Source organism: Mustelus asterias, unplaced genomic scaffold (genome assembly GCF_964213995.1).
Source record: "Mustelus asterias unplaced genomic scaffold, sMusAst1.hap1.1 HAP1_SCAFFOLD_661, whole genome shotgun sequence".
Taxonomy (NCBI): domain Eukaryota; kingdom Metazoa; phylum Chordata; class Chondrichthyes; order Carcharhiniformes; family Triakidae; genus Mustelus; species Mustelus asterias.
The window spans coordinates 96,842-118,014 of NW_027590610.1; the positions used below are offsets into that span (position 1 = coordinate 96,842).

Here is a 21,173-nt window from a genome sequence, read left to right on the forward strand (position 1 = left end):
AAAGAGTAAGGGTCCCAGAACAGATCCCTGGGCACTCCACTCCACTCCATGCAGAATATCATCCATCTATAACCACTCTTTGCCTTCTGTGGGCAAGCCAGTTCTGGATCCACAAAGCAATGTCCCCTTGGATCCCATGCCCCCTCACTTCCTCAATACGCCTTGCATGGGGCACCTTATCAAATGCCTTGCTGAAGTCTATGTATACTACATCTACTGCTCTTCCTTCATCAATGTGTTTAGTCGCATCCTCAAAAAATTCAATCAAGCTCGTAAGGCATGATCTGCCTTTGACAAAGCCATGCTGACTATTCTTAATCATATTATACCTCTCCAAATATTCATAAATCCTGCCTCTCAGGATCTGCTCCATCAACTTACCAACCACTGAGGTTAGACTCACTGGTCTATAATTTCCAGGGCTATCTCTACTCCCTTTCTTGAATAAAGGAAAAACATCCGCAATCCTCCAATCCTCCAGAACCTCTCCCATCTCCATTGATGATGCAAAGATCATTGCCAGAGGCTCAGCAATCTCCTCCCTCACCTCCCACAGTAGCCTGGGGTACATCTCATCCAGTCCCGGCGACTGATCTAACTTGATGCTTTTCGAAAGCTCCAACACATCCTCTTTCTTAATATCTACACGCTCAAGCTTTTCAGTCCGCTGCAAGTCTGCACTACAACCATCAAGATCCTTTTCCATAGTGAATACTGAAGTAAAGTATTCATTAAGTACCTCTGCTATTTCTTCCGGTTCCATACAAACTTTCCCACCGTCACACTTGATAGGTCCTATTCTTTCACGTCTTATCCTCTTGCTCTTCACATACTTGTAGAATGCCTTGGGGTTTTCCTTAATCCTGCCTGCCAAGGCCTTCTCATGACCCCTTCTGGCTCTCCTAATTTCCTTCTTAAGTTCCTTCCTATTAGCCGTATACTTTTCTAGGTCTCTAACATTACCTAGCTCCCTGAACCTTTTGTAAGCTTTTCTTTTCTTCTTGACTAGATTCATTACAATCTTTGTACACCATGGTTCCTGTAACCTACCATAACTTCCCTGTCTCATTGGAACGTTGCTATGCAGAACTCCAGACACTAATGGTTAGTGGAACTTTATCTCTCTGTGTGAAGTACATTGATGTGGTGGTGCGCAAACAAATTGATGACCAAATAAACCTGTTGGATTTTAACCTGGTGTTGTTAAACTTCTTACTGTGAAGTACATTGGCCAGGATTCTCCCAAAAAGATTCTAAGTGCCATATTTGCGTAAAAGCTGGAGTAAAACCCGCTGTTTTTTTTAGCGGGAATTACATATGAATGCTCTGAGCACTGCAGAATGCACGAGCGGGATTGACGATGAAAATCAGTGGGCAGAGCCTATTCCCGCTAGAGAGGCCAGCAGCATCGTACAGAGTGGGCCACCGCGCAAGCACCGATCCATCAGAGCGGACACGGCGCAAGCGCGATAGCCCCGCACTGCTGGCTTCCTGATCACTGGCCAGCACAGCAAACCCGCATTGCTGCCCCTGCAACCACCCCCCCGCACCCCCCCCCCCGAACACTTCCCGCCCTCCCCCCGACCCCCCCCCCCCGACCCCCCTCCCCCCGATTGCTGGCCTCCTGGACGTCTCTGGGCCAGTCCCGACACCACCCCACTCTGGCAGTCCCAACCCCCACCCCCCCTCCCCCCAGCTGTCCTGACCACCCAGCCCACAGGACCCGCCCCCCCCTCCCCCCCGCCCCCCACATCCCAGTGGCCAGCCCCGATCGGCCCCTTCCCTCCCTCTGCCACAGATCCCTATGCAGAGTGGCAGCAAGATCACCCCCAACATAGACGAAGTGCTAGCGGAGTGCCACAGGGATCAATGCTTGGTCCTCTGCTCTTTGTGATTTTTATTAATGACTTAGAGGATGGGGCTGAAGTTTGGATCAGTAAATTTGCTGATGACATCAAGATTGGTGGAGTAGTGGATGAGGTGGAGGGCTGTTGTAGGCTGCAAAGAGACATAGATAGGATGCAAAGCTGGGCTGAAAAATGGCAAATGGAGTTTAACCCTGATAAATGTGAGGTGATTCATTTTGGGAGGACGAATTTAAATGTGGATTACAGGGTCAAAGGTAGGATTCTGAAGACTGTGGAGGAACAGAGAGATCTTGGGGTCCATATCCACAGATCTCTAAAGGTTGCCACTCAAGTGGATAGAGCTGTGAAGAAGGCCTATAGTGTGTTAGCTTTTATTATCAGGGGTTTGGAGTTTAAGAGCCGTGGGGTTATGCTGCAACTGTACAGGACCTTGGTGAGACCACATTTGGAATATTGTGTGCAGTTCTGGTCACCTCACTATAAGAAGGATGTAGAAGCGCTGGAAAGAGTGCAGAGGAGATTTACCAGGATGCTGCCTGGTTTGGAGGGTAGGTCTTATGAGGAAAGGTTGAGGGAGCTAGGGCTGTTCTCTCTGGAGCGGAGGAGGCTGAGGGGAGACTTAATAGAGGTGTATAAAATGATGAAGGGGATAGATAGAGTGAACGTTCAAAGACTATTTCCTCGGATGGATGGAGATATTACAAGGGGGCATAACTATAGGGTTCATGGTGGGAGATACAGGAAGGATATCAGAGGTAGGTTCTTTACGCAGAGAGTGGTTAGGACTGCCTGCAGTGATAGTGGAGTCAGACACTTTAGGAACATTTAAGCGGTTATTGGATAGGCACATGGAGCACACCAGGATGATAGGGAGTGGGATAGCTTGATCTTGGTTTCAGATAAAGCTCGGCACAACATCGTGGGCTGAAGGGCCTGTTCTGTGCTGTACTGTTCTATGTTCTATGTTCTTTCCCCTATTCTCTCTTCCCAGCTCCCCACAGTTTCTTTCTTTCCCTCCTCCCCCTCTCTCCCCCTCTCCAGTCTCTAACTCCTCCTAATCTCTCTCATCCCAGCAACTGATCTCTCCCTCCCCCTACCCATACCCCCATCTCTCTCTCCTCCCAATCTCTCTCTTCCCCCCACCGTCTCTCCCCCTGTCTCTCCTCCATCTCCTCCCAGTCTCTCTTTACTCCTCCCCCAGCCTCTTTCTTTCTCACCCCAACCACACACTCTCTCCCCCAATCTCTCTCCTCTGAGTCTCGATTCCCCTCCCTCCGGCTCTCCCTTGTCCTGCCCCCAGTCTCTCTCTCCCACTCCCCCAGTCTCTCTCACCTTCCCCATCGTCTCTCTCCCATCCACCCATTACCTTCTTCCCCTTTACCCAGTCTCTCTCTCTTTTTCCCCCTCCCCACACTCTCTCTCTCTCCCCCACAATCTCTCTCTCTCCCACCAGCCTCTCTCCCCATCTCCAGACTCTCTCCTCCCTCCCATTCTCTGCATTTCCCCCACAGTCTCACTCTCTCTCTCACCCCCAATCTTTCTCCACCAGTCTCTCTCTCCCCTCAGTGTCTCCCCCAACCACCCATCACCCGTTCCCCTTCCCCCAATCTGTATTTTTCCCCCTCCCCCAGTCTCTCACAATCTCGCTCTCTCTCTCCCACCTGCCTCTCTCCCCATCTTCCAGTTCCTCTCCTCACTTGCAGTCTCTCTCCCTCACCCCAGTCTCTCTCCCCCCACCCCAGCTTGTTCTCTCCCCGTTCCCCCGGTCTCTTTCATTCCCCCCTTCCTCCAGTCTCTCTCTCTCCCTAGTATCTCTCCCTCTCCCCCTCCCCCTGTCTCTTTCTCTCCCTCTCCCCCAGTCTCTCACTCTTTCCCCCAGCCTCTCTCTTTCCCTGCCCCAGCCTCTTTCTCTCCTTCTCCCCCAGTCTCTCACTCTTTCCCCCAACCTCTCTCTTTCCCTGCCCCAGCCTCTTTCTCTCCCACTGCCCTCCCATGTCTGGTATTTCTGGACCTCACGACTCGCTGTGGGCTTCTCTTGGTCTCTCACTGCTCCCCACCTGATGTATTGTGAACTGAATCCAGATGAGTGAGTAAGTGAGTGAGGGTGTGTGGGTGAGCAAGTGAGTTGTGGGTGAGTGAGTGATTGCTCTACACCCGAGCTATGACTGTAACACTACATTCTACATTCTCTCGTTTCCTTCTCTATGAATGGTATGCTCTGTCTGTATAGCGCGCAAGAAACAATACTTTTCATTGTATGCTAATGCATGTAACAATAATAAATCAAATCAAAATCAAATCAAACAATTCGAATACTGTGGATGAATGAGTGAGAATGTGTGTTGGTGAGCATGGGTGAGTGACTGAGTTAGGGTAGGTGAGTGTGTGAGGGTGGGTGTAGATGGGTGAATCAGGTAGGTCTGTTTAGCTCAGTTTGCGAACTGGTTTGTGATGCACAGCGACGCCAAAAGCGTGTGTTCAATTCCTGCACCATCTGAGGTTATTCAGCCTTCTCAACCTTGCCCCTCGCCTGAGGTGTGGTGACCCTCAGGTTAAACTGCTAACAGTCAGCTCTCCCCCTCAAAGCCAAGAGCAACCTCTGGTCATCGGGGACTGTGGCAACTTTAGATGGTGGATGAGTGAGGATGTGGATGTGGGTGAGGATGAGGGTGTGTGAGTGAGGGTGAGTGTGGGTAGAGTGAGTGAGTGAGTGTGGGTGAGTGAGTGAGGGTGTGAGGGTGACACAATGGTTAGCACTGCTAACTCACAGCGCGAGGGACCTGGATTCGATTCCCGGCCTTGGGTTGACTGTCTGTGTGGAGTCTGCACGTTCTCCCCATGTCTGCGTGGGTTTCCTCCGGGTGCTCCGGTTTCCTCCCACACTCCAAAGATGTGCGGGGTTAGGTGGATTGGCCATGCTAAATTGCCCCTTAGTGTCAGGGGGATTAGCTAAGGTAAATGCATGGGGTTATGGGGATAGGACCTGGGTGGGATTGTGGTCAGTGCAGACTCGATGGGCTGAATGGCCTCCTTCTGCACTGTAGGATTCTATGATTCTATGAGTGAGGGTGAGTGAGTGAGGCTGTGGATGAGTGATTGGGGTTGGGTGAGTGAGTGAGTGATGCTGTGTCAGTGAGTGAGTGAGGGTGTCGGTGAGCGAGTGAGGGTGAATGAGGGTCTGAGGGTGAGTGTGAGAGGGTGAGTGAGTTAGTGTCTGAGGGTGAGAGTCTGAGGGTGAGTGTGAGAGAGTGAGTGAGTGAGTCTCTGAGGGTGAGTGCGTGAGTGAGTGTGAGAGGGTGAGTGAGTGAGTGAGTGAGTGAGTGAGTGAGGGTCTGAGGGTGAGTCTCTGAGGGTGAGTGTGTGAGTGAGTGAGGGTCTGAGGGTGAGTGTGACTGAGTGGTTCAGCCTGTGGCCTGCAGCTACTATATTTTGAAACTTTGTGGTGCGCAGTTTATTTTTGCTCTGATATGAAGCTTCTGGAAAATAAAGTAAGTTTGTATTTCCTTGTTCGTTAGACATTGATCTTAACCCAGCTGTGAATCAATAGCAATCGGTAGTGAGCTGTTTTTCGAGGTCTTGCACCTTTTCCTGCTTGTGTTGAGGATAAATATTTTGTTTTTCCACTTTCTCAAGCTGGAATATGAAAATGTATTCACTTGGGTCAAAGGTACTGTTCTACTGCGTTCTGTGAACCAAATTGCTCAGTCAACGTATCTGGTCACCTGAAGCATCGGAAGATGGGACGGCACAGTGGCACAATGCTTAGCGCTGCTGCCTCACAGCGCCAGGGACCCGGGTTCAGTTCCTGGCTTGGGTCACTATCTGTGTGGAATTTGCACATTCTCCCCGTGTCTGCGTGGGTTTCCTCCGGGTGCTCCAGTTTCCTTCCACATTGTGAAAGACGTGCTGGTTAGGCGCATTGACCCAAACTGGCTGTGGCAACTAAAGGAATTTCACAGTAACTTCATTTCAGTCTTAATGTAAGCTTTACTTGTGACGAATAAATAAACTTTACTGTAGATGAAGCTTGATTGATGGACATAACACCTGATTGATGGTAGATGGAAAACACCCCTGAAAGCTGTGGTAACCGAGAATATTACAAACTCTGTTTAACCTTGAGCTTTAGAGGGAGCTTTACTCTGTATCTAACCCTGTGCTTTACCTGTCAAAGAACAAAGAACAATACAGCACAGGAACAGGCCCTTCGGCCCTCCAAGCCCGTGCCGCTCCCTGGTCCAAACTAGACCATTCTTTTGTATCACTCCATTCCCACTCCGTTCATATGGCTATCTAGATAAGTCTTAAACGTTCCCAGTGTGTCTGCCTCCACCACCTTGCCTGGCAGCGCATTCCAGGCCCCCACCACCCTCTGTGTAAAATATGTCCGTCTGATATCTGTGTTAAACCTCCCCCCCTTCACCTTGAACCTATGACCCCTCGTGAACGTCACCACCGACCTGGGGAAAAGCTTCCCACCGTTCACCCTATCTATGCCTTTCATAATTTTATACACCTCTATTAAGTCTCCCCTCATCCTCCGTCTTTCCAGGGAGAACAACCCCAGTTTACCCAAGCTTTCCTCATAACTAAGCCCCTCCATACCAGGCAACATCCTGGTAAACCTCCTCTGTACTCTCTCCAAAGCCTCCACGTCCTTCTGGTAGTGTGGCGACCAGAACTGGACGCAGTATTCCAAATGCGGCCGAACTAACGTTCTATACATCTGCAACATCAGACCCCAACTTTTATACTCTATGCCCCGTCCTATAAAGGCAAGCATGCCATAGGCCTTCTTCACCACCTTCTCCACCTGTGATGTCACCTTCAAGGACCTGTGGACTTGCACACCCAGGTCCCTCTGCGTATCTACACCCTTTATGGTTCTGCCATTTATCGTATAGCTCCTCCCTACATTATTTCTACCAAAATGCATCACTTCGCATTCATCAGGATTGAACTCCAACTGCCATTTCTTTGCCCAATTTCCAGCCTATCTATATCCTTCTGTAGCTTCTGACAATGCTCCTCACTATCTGCAAGTCCTGCCAATTTTGTGTCATCCGCAAACTTACTGATCACCCCAGTTACACCTTCTTCCAGATCGTTTATATAAATCACAAACAGCAGAGGTCCCAATACAGAGCCCTGCGGAACACCACTAGTCACAGGCCTCCAGCCGGAAAAAGACCCTTCCACTACCACCCTCTGCTTTCTGTGACCAAGCCAGTTCTCCACCCATCTAGCCACCTCCCCCTTTATCCCATGAGATCCAACCTTTTTCACCAGCCTACCATGAGGGACTTTGTCAAACGCTTTACTAAAGTCCATATAGACGACATCCACGGCCCTTCCCTCATCAACCATTCTGGTCACTTCTTCAAAAAACTCCACCAGGTTAGTGAGGCATGACCTCCCTCTCACAAAACCATGCTGACTATCGTGAATGAGTTTATTCCTTTCTAAATGCGCATATATTTAAGAGAGCGGTAGAGCTATAGTTATTGGGGACTCGTTTGTTAGAGGGATAGATAGGAGGTTCTGTGGCAACAAGAGAGACTCACGGATGGTATGTTGCCTCCCGGATGCCAGGGTCCGTGACATCTCCGACCGTGTCTTCAGGATTCTAAAGGGGGAGGGGGAACAGTCACAAGTCGTGGTGCACGCCGGCACCAAAGACATAGGTAAGAGAGGGGACGGGGATTTAAAACAGGAATTCAGGGAGCTAGGGTGGAAGCTGAGAGCCGGGACAAAACAGGTTGTCATCTCTGGTATGTTGCCGGTCCAACGGGATAGCGAGTTGAGGAACAGGGAGAGAGTGCAGTTAAACACATGGATGCAGGGATGGTGTAGGAGGGAGGGTTTCAGCTATGTGGATAATTGGAACACTTTCTGGGGAAGGTGGGACCTGTACCAACAGGACGGGGTACACCTGAACCAGAAGGGCACCAATATCCTGGGAGGGAAATTTGCTACAGCTCTTCGGGGGGGTTTAAACCAATTTGTCAAGGGGATGGGAAAAGGAGTTGTAGTCCGGAGGTCAGTGAGTGTAGTGAGGTACTGGGAAGGGTATCATGGTCAAAGGTGGGTACCAGCAGACAAGAAGATGGGTTGAAGTGTGTCTACTTCAATGCAAGGAGCATCCAAAATAAGGTAGGTGAACTTGGGGTGTGGATTGGCACTTGGGACTACGATGTTGTGGCCATTACGGAGACATGGGTAGAACAAGGACAGGAATGGTTGTTGGAGGTTCCGGGGTATAGGTGTTTCAGTAAGTGTAGGGTAGCTGGTAAAAGAGGTGGAGGAGTGGCACTGTTAATCAAGGAGAGTGTAACGGCTGCAGAAAGGCATTTCGAAGGGGATCTGCCTACAGAGGTAATATGGGCTGAGGTTAGGAATAGGAAAGGAGCGGTCACGTTGTTAGGAGTTTACTATAGGCCCCCAAATAGTAATAGAGATGTGGAGCAAGAAATTGCTAAGCAGATTATGGATAGGTGTGGGGGTCACAGGGTAGTTGTCATGGGGGACTTTAACTTTCCAAATATTGATTGGAGCCTTCATAGGTCGAATAGTTTGGATGGGGCAGTTTTTGTGCAGTGTGTGCAGGAGGGGTTCCTGACACAATATGTGGATAAGCCGACAAGAGGTGGGGCCACATTGGATTTGGTAATGGGAAATGAACCGGGCCAAGTGTTGGATTTGGTTGTGGGAGAGCACTTTGGAACACTTTCTGGGGAAGGTGGGACCTGTACCAACAGGACGGGGTACACCTGAACCAGAAGGGCATCAATATCCTGGGAGGGAAATTTGCTACAGCTCTTCGGGGGGGTTTAAACCAATTTGTCAGGGGGATGGGAAAAGGAGTTGTAGTCCGGAGGTCAGTGAGTGTAGTGAGGTACTGGGAAGGGTATCATGGTCAAAGGTGGGTACCAGCAGACAAGAAGGTGGGTTGAAGTGTGTCTACTTCAATGCAAGGAGCATCCAAAATAAGGTAGGTGAACTTGGGGCGTGGATTGGCACTTGGGACTACGATGTTGTGGCCATTACGGAGACATGGGTAGAACAAGGACAGGAGTGACCACAATTCGGTGTCTTTTGTTATTGCAATGGAGAGGGAGAGGGCCATGTGGCAGGGCATAGTTTACAATTGGGGGAGAGGTCATTATGATGCAATGAGGCAGGAATTAGGAAGCATAGGATGGGAACAAAAATTGTCAGGGAAAGGCACTAATGAAAAGTGGAACTTTTTCAAGGAACAAATACTGCGTGTCCTTGATAGGTATGTCCCTGCCAGGCAGAGAGGAAATGGCCGAGTGAGGGAACCATGGTTCACAAAAGAGGTGGAATGTCTTGTCAAGAGGAAGAAGGAAGCATGTGTAAGGTTGAGAAAACAAGGTTCAGTTGGCTCGATGGAGGGTTACAAGTTAGCAAGAAATGAGCTGAAAAAGGGGCTTAGGAGAGCTAGGAGGGGGCATGAGAAGTCCTTGGCGGGTCGGATCAAGGAAAACCCCAAGGCTTTTTACTCTTATGTGAGGAATAAAAGAATGACCAGGGTGAGGTTGGGGCCGGTCAAGGACGGCAGTGGGAATTTGTGCATGGAGTCAGAAGAGATAGGAGAGGTGATGAATGAATACTTTTCTTCAGTGTTCACCAAGGAGAGGGCCATGTTTTTGAGGAAGAGAGGGTGTCACAGGCTGATAGGCTGGAGGAAGTAGATGTTCGGAGGGAAGATGTACTAGCAATTTTGAATAAACTGAAAGTTGATAAGTCCCCTGGGCCTGATGAAATATATCCTAGGAACCTTTGGGAGGCAAGGGATGAGATAGCAGAGCCTTTGGCATTGATCTTTGCGTCCTCACTGTCCACGGGGGTGGTGCCAGAGGACTGGAGATTGGCGAATGTGGTTCCTCTGTTTAAGAAAGGGAATAGAAATGACCCTGGTAATTATAGGCCGGTTAGTCTTACTTCGGTGGTCGGTAAGTTGATGGAAAAGGTCCTCAGGGATAGGATTTACGACCATTTAGAAAGATGCAGCTTAATCCGGGATAGTCAGCACGGATTTGTGAAGGGCAAGTCTTGCCTCACAAATTTGATAGAATTTTTTGAGGAGGTAACTAAGTATGTAGATGAAGGTAGTGCAGTTGATGTCATATACATGGATTTTAGTAAGGCGTTTGATAAAGTCTCCCATGGTCGGCTTATGAAGAAAGTAAGGATGTGTGGGATAGAGGGAAGTTTGGCCAATTGGATAGGTAACTGGCTATCTAACAGAAGTAAGAAGTCTCACAACACCAGGTTAAAGTCCAACAGGTTTATTTGGTCGCAAATAGTCCAACGCCGGCATCTCCACATCATATGGGCGGCACGGTAGCACAGTGGTTAGCACTGCTGCTTCACAGCTCCAGGGACCTGGGTTCGATTCCCGGCTTAGGTCACTGTCTGTGTGGAGTTTGCACATTCTCCTCATGTTTGCGTGGGTTTCCTCCGGGTGCTCCGGTTTCCTCCCACATTCCAAAGATGTGCGGGTTAGGTTGATTGGCCATGATTAAATTGCCCTTAGTGTCCTGAGATGCATAGGTTAGAGGGATTAGCGGGTAAATATGTAGGGATATGGGGGTAGGACCTGGGTGGGATTGTGGTCGGTGCAGACTCGATGGGCCGAATGGCCTCTTTCTGTACTGTAGGGTTTCTATGATTTCTATGATCTAACAGAAGACAGAGGGTGGTGGTGGATGGAAAATTTTCGGACTGGAAACCGGTTACCAGCGGAGTGCCACAGGGATCAGTGCTTGGTCCTCTGCTATTTGTCATTTTTATAAATGACTTGGAGGAGGGGGCTGAAGGGTGGATCAGTAAATTTGCTGATGACACCAAGATTGGTGGAGTAGTGGATGAGGTGGAGGGCTGTTGTAGGCTGCAAAGAGATATAGATAAGATGCAGAGCTGGGCTGAAAAATGGCAAATGGAGTTTAACCCTGACAAATGCGAGGTGATTCATTTTGGTAGGACAAATTTAAATGTGGATTACAGGGTCAAAGGTAGGGTTCTGAAGAATGTGGAGGAACAGAGAGATCTTGGGGTTCATATCCATAGATCTCTGAAGGTTGCCACTCAAGTGGATAGAGCCGTGAAGAAGGCCTATAGTGTGTTGGCATTCATTAACAGGGGGATTGAGTTTAAGAGCCGTGGGGTTATGCTGCAACTGTACAGGACCTTGGTGAGACCACATTTGGAATATTGTGTGCAGTTCTGGTCACCTCACTATAAGAAGGATGTGGAGACACTGGAAAGAGTGCAAAGGAGATTTACCAGGATGCTGCCTGGTTTGGAGGGTGGGTCTTATGAGGAAAGAACTGAGAACAGTACAGCACAGGAAACAGGCCCTTCGGCCCTCCAAAGGTTGAGGGAACTTGGGCTTTTCTCTTTGGAGCGGAGGAGGTTGAGAGGAGACTTGATAGAGGTTTATAAGATGATGAGGGGGATAGATAGAGTGAACGTTCATAGACTATTTCGTCGGGTGAATGGAGTGGTAACTCGGGGGCATAACTATAGGGTTCATGGTGGGAGATATAGGAAGGATGTCCGAGGTAGGTTTTTTACTCAGAGAGTGGTTGGGGTGTGGAATGGACTGCCTGCAGGGATAGTGGAGTCAGAAACTTTAGGAACATTTAAGAAGCTATTGGATAGGCACATGGAGTACTTCATAGAATCATAGAAACCCTACAGTGCAGAAGGAGGCCATTCGGCCCATCGAGTCTGCACCGACCACAATCCCAACCAGGCCCTACCCCCACATATTTACCCACTAATCCCTCTAACCTACACATCTCAGGACTCGAAGGGGCAATTTTTAACCTGGCCAATCAACCCAACCCGCACATCTTTGGACTGTGGGAGGAAACCGGAGCACCCAGAGGAAACCCACGCAGACATGAGGAGAATGTGCAAACTCCATACAGACAGTGACCCGAGCTGGGAATCGAACCCAGGACCCTGGAGCTGTGAAGCAGCAGTGCTAACCACTGTGCTACCGTGCCGCCCATACTTCGGGATGATAGGGAGGAAATAGCTTGATCTGGGTTTCAGACAAAGCTCGGCACAACAACGTGGGCCGAAGGGCCTGTTCTGTGCTGTACTGTTCTATGTTCTATGTTCTACATCCTATCTCTAAGAATCTTCTCCAACAACTTCCCCTCCACGGACGTCAAGCTCACCAGCCTATAATTACCCGGGTTATCCTTCCTACCCTTCTTAAATAACGGGACCACATTAGCTATCCTCCAATCCTCTGGGACCTCACCTGCGTCCAGTGACAAGCAAAGATTTGCGTCAGAGGCCCAGCGATTTCATCTCTCGTCTCCCTGAGCAGCCTTGGATAGATTCCATCAGGCCCTGGGGATTTGTCAGTCTTTATATTCTCTAACAAACCTAACACTTCCTCCCTTGTAATGGAGATTTTCTCCAACGGTTCAACACTCCCCTCCGAGACACTCCCAGTCAACACATCCCTCTCCTTTGTGAATACCGACGCAAAGTATTCATTTCGGATCTCCCCTACTTCTTTGGGCTCCAAGCATAATTCCCCACTTTTGTCCCTGAGAGGTCCGATTTTTTCCCTGACAACCCTTTTGTTCCTAACGTAGGAATAAAATGCCTTGGGATTCTCCTTAATCCTGTCTGCCAAGGACATTTCGTGACCCCTTTTTGCCCTTCTAATTCCCCGTTTGAGTTCTTTCCTACTTTCTTTGTACTCCTCCAGAGCTCCCTCCGTTTTTAGCTGCCTGGACCTAACATACGCCTCTCTTTTCTTTTTGACCAGTCCCTCAATTTCCCTGGTTATCCACGGTTCTCGAATCCTACCCTTCCTATCCTTCTTTTTACAGGCACATGCCTGTCCTGCAGCCCTAACAACTGATCCTTAAAAGACTCCCACATGCCAGATGTGGATTTACCCTCAAACAGCCTCTCCCAATCAAGAGCTGCCAATTTCTGCCTCATCCCACTAAAGTTAGCCTTCCCCCAATCCAACACATTACCCTTGGGACACCACTCATCCTTTTCTATCACTACCCTAAAGCTAACAGAATTGTGGTCACTATTTGCCACATGTTCCCCTACCAAAACTTTGAAGACCTGACCGGGCTCATTCCCCAGTACTAGGTCCAGTATAGCCCCCTCTCTCGTCGGGCTATCTACATATTGTTCCAAAGAACCCTCCTGTACGCATTTTACAAATTCCTCCCCATTCAGAGTCCCAGCTCTCAGCGATTTCCAGTCTATACCAGGGAAATTGAAGTCTCCCACTACAACAACCCTATTTTTCCTGCACCCATCCAGTATCTCCTGACATATCCGTTCTTCCACTTCCCTTGGGCTGTTGGGGGACCTGTAGTATACCCTGTCCTGGGCATGTTTGACAGGGACAGTGTGGAGGGAGCTTTACTCTGCACCTAGCCCTGTGATGTAACTGTCCTGGGAGTGTTTGATGGGGTAAGAAGTCTAACAACACCAGGTTAAAGTCCAACAGGTTTATTTGATAGCAAAAGCCACTAGCTTTCGGAACAGGCTGTTCCTTCGTCAGGTGGGTGGGAGTTCTGATCACAAACAGGGCACAAAGACACAAATTCAATTTACATGAATAATGATTGGAATGTGAGTCTTTACAGCTAATCAAGTCTTAAAGGTACAGACAATGTGAGTGGAGGGAGCATTAAGCACAGGTTAAAGAGATGTGTATTGTCTCCAGACAGGTCAGTTAGTGAGATTTTGCACATCCAGGCAAGCTGTGGGGGTTACAGATAGTGTGACATGAACCCAATATCCCGGTTGAGGCCGTCCTCATGTGTGCGGAACCTGGCTATCAGTCTCTGCTCAGTGACTCTGCGCTGTCGTGTGTCGTGAAGGCCGCCTTGGAGACGGCTTACCCGGAGATCAGAGGCTGAATGCCCGTGACCGCTGAAGTGCTCCCCAACAGGAAGAGAACAGTCTTGCCTGGTGATTGTCGAGCGGTGTTCATTCATCCGTTGTCGTAACGTCTGCATGGTTTCCCCAATGTACCATGCCTCGGGACATCCTATCCTGCAGCGAATCAGGTAGACAACGTTGGCCGAGTTGCAAGAGTAGGTGCCGTGTACCTGGTAGATGGTGTTCTGACGTGGGATGATGGCATCTGTGTCGATGATCCGGCACGTCTTGCAGAGGTTGCTGTGGCAGGGTTGTGTGGTGCCGTGGTCACTGTTCTCCTGAAGGCTGGGTAGTTTGCTGCGGACAATGGTCTGTTTGAGGTTGTGCGGTTGTTTGGAGGCAAGAAGTGGGGGTGTGGGGATGGCCTTGGCGAGATGTTCGTCTTCATCAATGACATGTTGAAGGCTCCGGAGGAGATGTCGTAGCTTCTCCGCTCCGGGGAAGTACTGGACGACAAAGGGTACTCTGTCCACCGTGTCCCAAGTGTTTGATGGGGACAGTGTAGAGGGAGCTTTACTCTGTATCTAGCCCTGTGCTGTACCTGGCCTGGGAGTGTCTGATGTGGAGAGGCAGGCGTTGGACTCGGGTAAACACAGTCAGAGTTTTAACAACACCAGGTTAAAGTCCAACAGGTTTATTTGGTAGCAAATGCCATTAGCTTTCGGAGCGCTGCTCCTTCGTCAGATGGAGTGGAAATCTGCTCTCAAACAGGGCACAGAGACACAAAATCAAGTTACAGAATACTGATTAGAATGCGAATCTCCACAGCCAACCAGGTCTTAAAGATACAGACAATGTGAGTGGAGGGAGCATTAAGCACAGGTTAAAAGAGACGTGTATTGTCCCCAGACAGGACAGCCAGTGAGATTCTGCAAGTCCAGGAGGCAAGCTGTGGGGGTTGCTGATAGTGTGACAGAAACCCAACATCCCCGTTTCGGCCGTCCTCATGTGTGCGGAACTTGACTATCAGTTTCTGCTCAGCAACTCTGCGCTGTCGTGTGCCGTGAAGGCCGCCTTGGAGAACGCTTACCCGAAGATCAGAGGCTGAATGCACGTGACCGCTGAAGTGCTCCCCCACAGGAAGAGAACAGTCTTGCCTGGTGATTGTCGAGCGGTGTTCATTCATCCGTTGTCGTAACGTCTGCATGGTTTCCCCAATGTACCATGCCTCGGGACATCCTTTCCTGCAGCGTATCAGGTAGACAACGTTGGCCGAGTTGCAAGAGTAGGTACCGTGTACCTGGTAGACGGTGTTCTCACATGAGATGATGGCATCCATGTCGATGATCCGGCACGTCTTGCAGAGGTTGCTGTGGCAGGGTTGTGTGGTGTCGTGGTCACTGTTTTCCTGAAGGCTGGTTAGTTTGCTGCGGACAATGGTCTGTTTGAGGTTGTGCGGTTGTTTGAAGGCAAGAAGTGGGGGTGTGGGGATGGCCTTGGCGAGATGTTCGTCTTCATCAATGACATGTTGAAGGCTCTGGAGGAGATGCCGTAGCTTCTCCGCTCCGGGGAAGTACTGGACAACGAAGGGTACTCTGTCCACCGGGTCCCGTGTTTGTCTTCTGAGGAGGTCGGTGCGGTTTTTTGCTGTGGCGCGTCGGAACTGTCGATCGATGAGTCGAACGCCATATCCTGTTCTTATGACGGCATCTTTCAGCCTCTGGAGGTGTCTGTTGTGATCCGCCTCATCCAAGCAGATCCTGTGTATACGGAGGGCTTGTCCGTAGGGGATGGCTTCTTGAACGTGTTTAGGGTGGAAGCTGGAGAAGTGGAGCATCATGAGGTTATCCGTGGGCTTGCGGTACAGTGAGGTGCTGAGGTGACCGTCCTTAATGGAGATGCGTGTGTCCAAGAATGCAACCAATTCCGGAGAGTAGTCCATGGTGAGTCTGATGGTGGGATGGAGCTTGTTGATGCCATCATATAGTTGTTTCAGTGATTGCTCACCATGACTCCAAAGGAAGAAAATGTCATCGATGTATCTAGTGTATAGCATCGGTTGAAGGTCCTGTGCGGTGAAGAAGTCTTGTTCGAACCTGTGCATGAAGAAGTTGGCATATTGAGGTGCAAATTTGGTCCCCGTGGCTGTTTCGTGTGTCTGGATGAAGAACTGGTTGTTGAAGGTGAAGACATTGTGGTCCAGAATGAAGCAGATGAGTTGTAAAATTGCATCTGGAAACTGGCAGTTGTCGGCGTTGAGTACTGAGGCTGTTGCAGCAATGCCATCATCGTGAGGGATGCTGGTGTAGAGTGCCGAGACATCCATTGTAACGAGGAGTGCTCCTGGTTCAACTGCTCCATGTGCTTTGGGTTTCTGTAGGAACATAGAACATAGAACATTACAGCGCAGAACAGGCCCTTCGGCCCACGATGTTGCACCGACCAGTTAAAAAAAAAACTGTGACCCTCCAACCTAAACCAATTTCTTTTCGTCCATGAACCTATCTACGGATCTCTTAAACGCCCCCAAACTAGGCGCATTTACTACTGATGCTGGCAGGGCATTCCAATCCCTCACCACCCTCTGGGTAAAGAACCTACCCCTGACATCGGTTCTATAACTACCCCCCCTCAATTTAAAGCCATGCCCCCTCGTGCTGGATTTCTCCATCAGAGGAAAAAGGCTATCACTATCCACCCTATCTAAACCTCTAATCATCTTATATGTTTCAATAGGATCCCCTCTTAGCCGCCGCCTTTCCAGCGAAAACAATCCCAAATCCCTCAGCCTCTCCTCATAGGATCTCCCCTCCATACCAGGCAACATGCTGGTAAACCTCCTCTGCACCCTCTCCAAAGCCTCCACATCCTTCCTGTAATGTGGGGACCAGAACTGCACACAGTACTCCAAGTGCGGCCGCACCAGAGTTGTGTACAGTTGCAACATAACGCTACGACTCCTAAATTCAATCCCCCTACCAATAAACGCCAAGACACCATATGCCTTCTTAACAACCTTATCTACTTGATTCCCAACTTTCAGGGATCTATGCACACATACACCTAGATCCCTCTGCTCCTCCACACTATTCAAAGTCCTCCCGTTAGCCCTATACTCAACACATCTGTTATTCCTACCAAAGTGAATTACCTCACACTTCTCCGCATTAAACTCCATCCGCCACCTCTCGGCCCAACTTTGCAACCTGTCTAAGTCTTCCTGCAAACTACGACACCCTTCCTCACTGTCTACCACACCACCGACTTTGGTGTCATCAGCAAATTTGCTAATCCACCCAACTATACCCTCATCCAGATCATTAATAAATATTACAAACAGCAGTGGCCCCAAAACAGATCCCTGAGGTACACCACTTGTAACCGCACTCCATGATGAATATTTACTATCAACCACCACCCTCTGTTTCCTATCCGCTAGCCAATTCCTGATCCAATTTCCTAGATCACCCCCAATCCCATACATCTGCATTTTCTGCAGAAGCCTACCATGGTGAACCTTATCAAACGCCTTACTAAAATCCATATATACCACGTCCACTGCCTTGCCCCCATCCACCTCCTTGGTCACTTTCTCAAAAAACTCAATAAGGTTAGTAAGGCACGACCTACCTGCCACAAAACCATGCTGACTATCACCTATCAATTCATTACTCTCCAAATAATTATAAATCCTATCCCTTATAATTTTTTCCAACATCTTGCCGACAACAGAAGTGAGACTCACCGGTCTATAATTCCCGGGGAAGTCTCTGTTCCCCTTCTTAAACAATGGGACAACATTCGCTAACCTCCAATCTTCTGGTACTATACCAGAGGCCAACGACGACCTGAAGATCAGAGCCAGAGGCTCTGCAATCACTTCTCTTGCCTCCCAGAGAATCCTTGGATAAATCCCATCCGGACCAGGGGATTTATCTATTTTCAGACCCTCCAGAATATCCTGCACATCCTCCTTATCAACTGTAATACTGTCTATTCTACTCCCTTGCAACCCAGTGTCCTCCTCAGCTATATTCATGTCCCCTTGCGTGAACACCGAAGAGAAATATTGGTTCAATGCTTCACCAATCTCCTCCGGTTCCACACATAACTTCCCTCTGCCATCTATAACTGGCCCTAAACTTGCCCTAACCAACCTTCTGTTCTTGACATACCTATAGAACGCCTTAGGATTCTCTTTAACCCTATCCGCCAAAGTCTTCTCATGTCCGTAGTGTCGCGACAAAAGCTGGGGGTTCTTTGTACAATGGGTTTCAGGATGCCCTCGACATAGCCGGAGAGGTTCTCGCACAGAGTCCCATTGCCCGATACGATGGGACAGCCGGGTGTGTTTGCCTTGTGTATCTTCGGGAGGCAGTAGAGATCTCCAACTCGGGGAGTACGATAGCCAGTTACCTATCCAATTGGCCAACTTTCTCTCTATCCCACACCTCCTTACTTTCATCAAAGCCGACCATGGGGGACCTTATCAAACGCCTTACTAAAATCCACGTATATGACATCAACTGCCCTACCTTCATCAACACACTTAGTTACCTCCTCAAAAGATTCTATCAAATTTGTGAGACACGACTTGCCCTTCACGAATCCGTGCTGACTATCCCGGATTAATCCGCATCTTTCTAAATGGTCGTAAATCCCATCCCGAAGGACCTTTTCCATCAACTTACCAACCACCGAAGTAAGACTAACCGGCCTATAATTACCAGGGTCATTTCTATATCTTTTCTTAAACAGAGGAACAACATTCGCCACTCTCCGGTCCTCTGGCACCATCCCCGTGGACAGTGAGGACCCAAAGATCAAAGCCAAAGGCTCTGCAATCTCATCCCTTGCCTCCCAAAGAATCCAAGGATATATTTCATCAGGCCCAGGGGACTTATCGAGCTTCAGTTTATTCAAAACTGCTAGTACATCCTCCCTCTGAACATCTACTTCCTCCAGCCTATTAGCCTGTCACACCTTCTCTTCCTCAAAAATATGGCCCCTCTCCTTGGTGAACCCTGAAGAAAAGTATTCATTCATCACCTCTCCTATCTCTACTGACTCCATACACAAGTTCCCACTACTGTCCTTGACCGGCCCTAACCTCACCCTGGTCATTCTTTTATTCCTCACATAAGAGTAAAAAGCCTTGGGGTTTTCCTTGATCCGACCCGCCAAGGACTTCTCATGCCCCTTCCTAGCTCTCCTAAGCCCCTTTTTCAGCTCATTCCTTGCTAACTTGTAACCTTCAATCGAGCCATCTGAACCTTGTTTCCTCATCCCTACATAAGCTTCCCTCTTCCTTTTCACAAGACATTCCACCTCTTTTGTGAACCATGGTTCCCTCACTCGGCCATTTCCTCCCTGCCTGACAGAGACATACCTATCAAGGACACTCAGTATTTGTTCCTTGAAAAAGTTCCACTTTTCATTAGTGCCTTTCCCTGACAGTTCCTGTTCCCATCTTATGCCCCCTAATTCTTGCCTAATTGCATCATAATTACCTCTCCCCCAATTATAAACCTTGCCCTGCCGTACGGCCCTACCCCTGTCCATTGCAATAACAAAAGACACCGAATTGTTGATACGATCTCCAAAGTGCTCTCCCACAACCAAATCTAACACTTGGCCCGGTTCATTTCCCAGTACCAAATCCAATGTGGCCCCACCTCTTGTCGGCCTATCCACATATTGTGTCAGGAAACCCTCCTGCACACTGATGCGCGATTAATTCACTCGGGAGGCTAGGTCATACCCGGGAATAAAGGCTTTTATTCGCAACAAGAAAAGAGCATACTGCTTAACAATACTATCCCAGACTAAGGGCCACTAGGAAGTAGCAGTGACCTTTATACTCCTATAAGAAGGCGGAGCCAAACGGAGTGTACCACAGAACAATGCTAACAGGTGGAACACCCCAACCCTAACCCCAACAGTAACAAGAGTAACATATGTACAAGTACCCATAGTGGTAACCATCTATGGTTCACCACACACACACTGCACAAAAACTGCCCCATCCGAACTATTCGACCGACAAAGGTTCCAATCAATATTTGGAAAGTTAAAGTCCCCCATGACAACTACCCTGTGACCCCCACACATATCCATAATCTGCTTAGCAATTTCTTCCTCCACATCTCTATTACTATTTGGGGACCTATAGTAAACTCCTAACAACGTGACCGCTCCTTTCCTATTTCTAACTTCAGCCCATATTACCTCAGTAGGCAGATTCCCCTCGAAGTGCCTTTCCGCAGCCGTTAAACTATCCCTGATTAACAATGCTTCTCCTCCACCTCTTTTACCAGCTTCCCTATAGTTACTGAAACATCTGTACCCCGGAACGTCCAGCAACCATTCCTGTCCTTGTTCTACCCATGTCTCCGTAATGGCCACAACGACGTAGTCCCAAGTACCAATCCACGTCCCAAGTTCATCTACCTTGTTTCGGATGCTCCTTGCATTGCAGTAGACACACTTCAACCCACCTCCCTGTCTACTGGTACCCACCCTTGACCTTGATACCTTCTCCAATACCTCACTACCCTCAACACTGACTTCCGGACTACAATTCCTTTTCCCACCCCTTGTGGTCCCCTCTGGTCAGAGGCTGCTAACGCCAGAATGAGCTGTTTATTGCCACTCTGCTTTCTGCCTGTTAACCAATCTTTAATCGATGCCAGTATATTACCTCCTATCCCAACGCTTTATTTGTGTTGACCAACTTTCCATTGCTGACCTGATTAAAAGCCTTCTGAAACTCCAGGAACACTGCATCCACTTTTCTCAATTATGTTAGGAATATCCTCACAAACCTCCAACATGTTTGTCAAACGTGATTCACCATTGATTAATCCATGTTGACTATGCCCAATCACATCTTCATTCTCAAAGTGTCTATTCCACAACTCCTTGAGAATTAATTATTTTAATTTCCCTCCTTGTGCAGGAAGGTTAGTGAGTGAGTGAAGGGCGACAAACGGGCTATCAGAGTGTCTGAATCATTTCCCTTTGCTAAAAATTATACTTTGAGTGTCAGTCCCTTACGAAACAGAGGCTCTCGTGTAACTTTGTCAGTTGAGCTGCTGAGCTGGTACATCCCAGAGTTTTCTCTTTACATCATTTCCAAACACCAATGTACCTGTGCAGTAAGCGAGGGAACAGACACGTGGCTTCTTCAACTCATAAACAAAGAAATTGGAGCAGCGTTTGATCTTTATTTCTTGGTGCCAGCGACAGGTGTTTCCACTCCAGTGAAAACAAACTGTCCTCTTTACTATCCCTTCACGCAGACTGGGATGAGATCCTGAAATGAGGAATAGAAAGATTGAAAAGTGTCTCCAGTGTGAATTGTGTTGGACAGTCAATGTCAATCTGATGTAACAGAGTCTG

The 21,173-nt window shown here is 48.8% G+C and overlaps 1 protein-coding gene across 1 annotated transcript in view; it reads right to left on the reverse strand.

Annotated features, from left to right (window-relative positions):
- LOC144487239 (uncharacterized) overlaps positions 1–21,173 on the reverse strand; it is a gene marked incomplete at its 5' end in the record, with an annotated part of 190,749 nt that overhangs the window by 57,017 nt on the left and 112,559 nt on the right. The window contains one exon of the mRNA XM_078205315.1: positions 20,923–21,087. Coding sequence (XP_078061441.1) covers positions 20,923–21,087 — 165 coding nt within the window. The remainder of the gene's footprint in view (positions 1–20,922; positions 21,088–21,173) is intronic.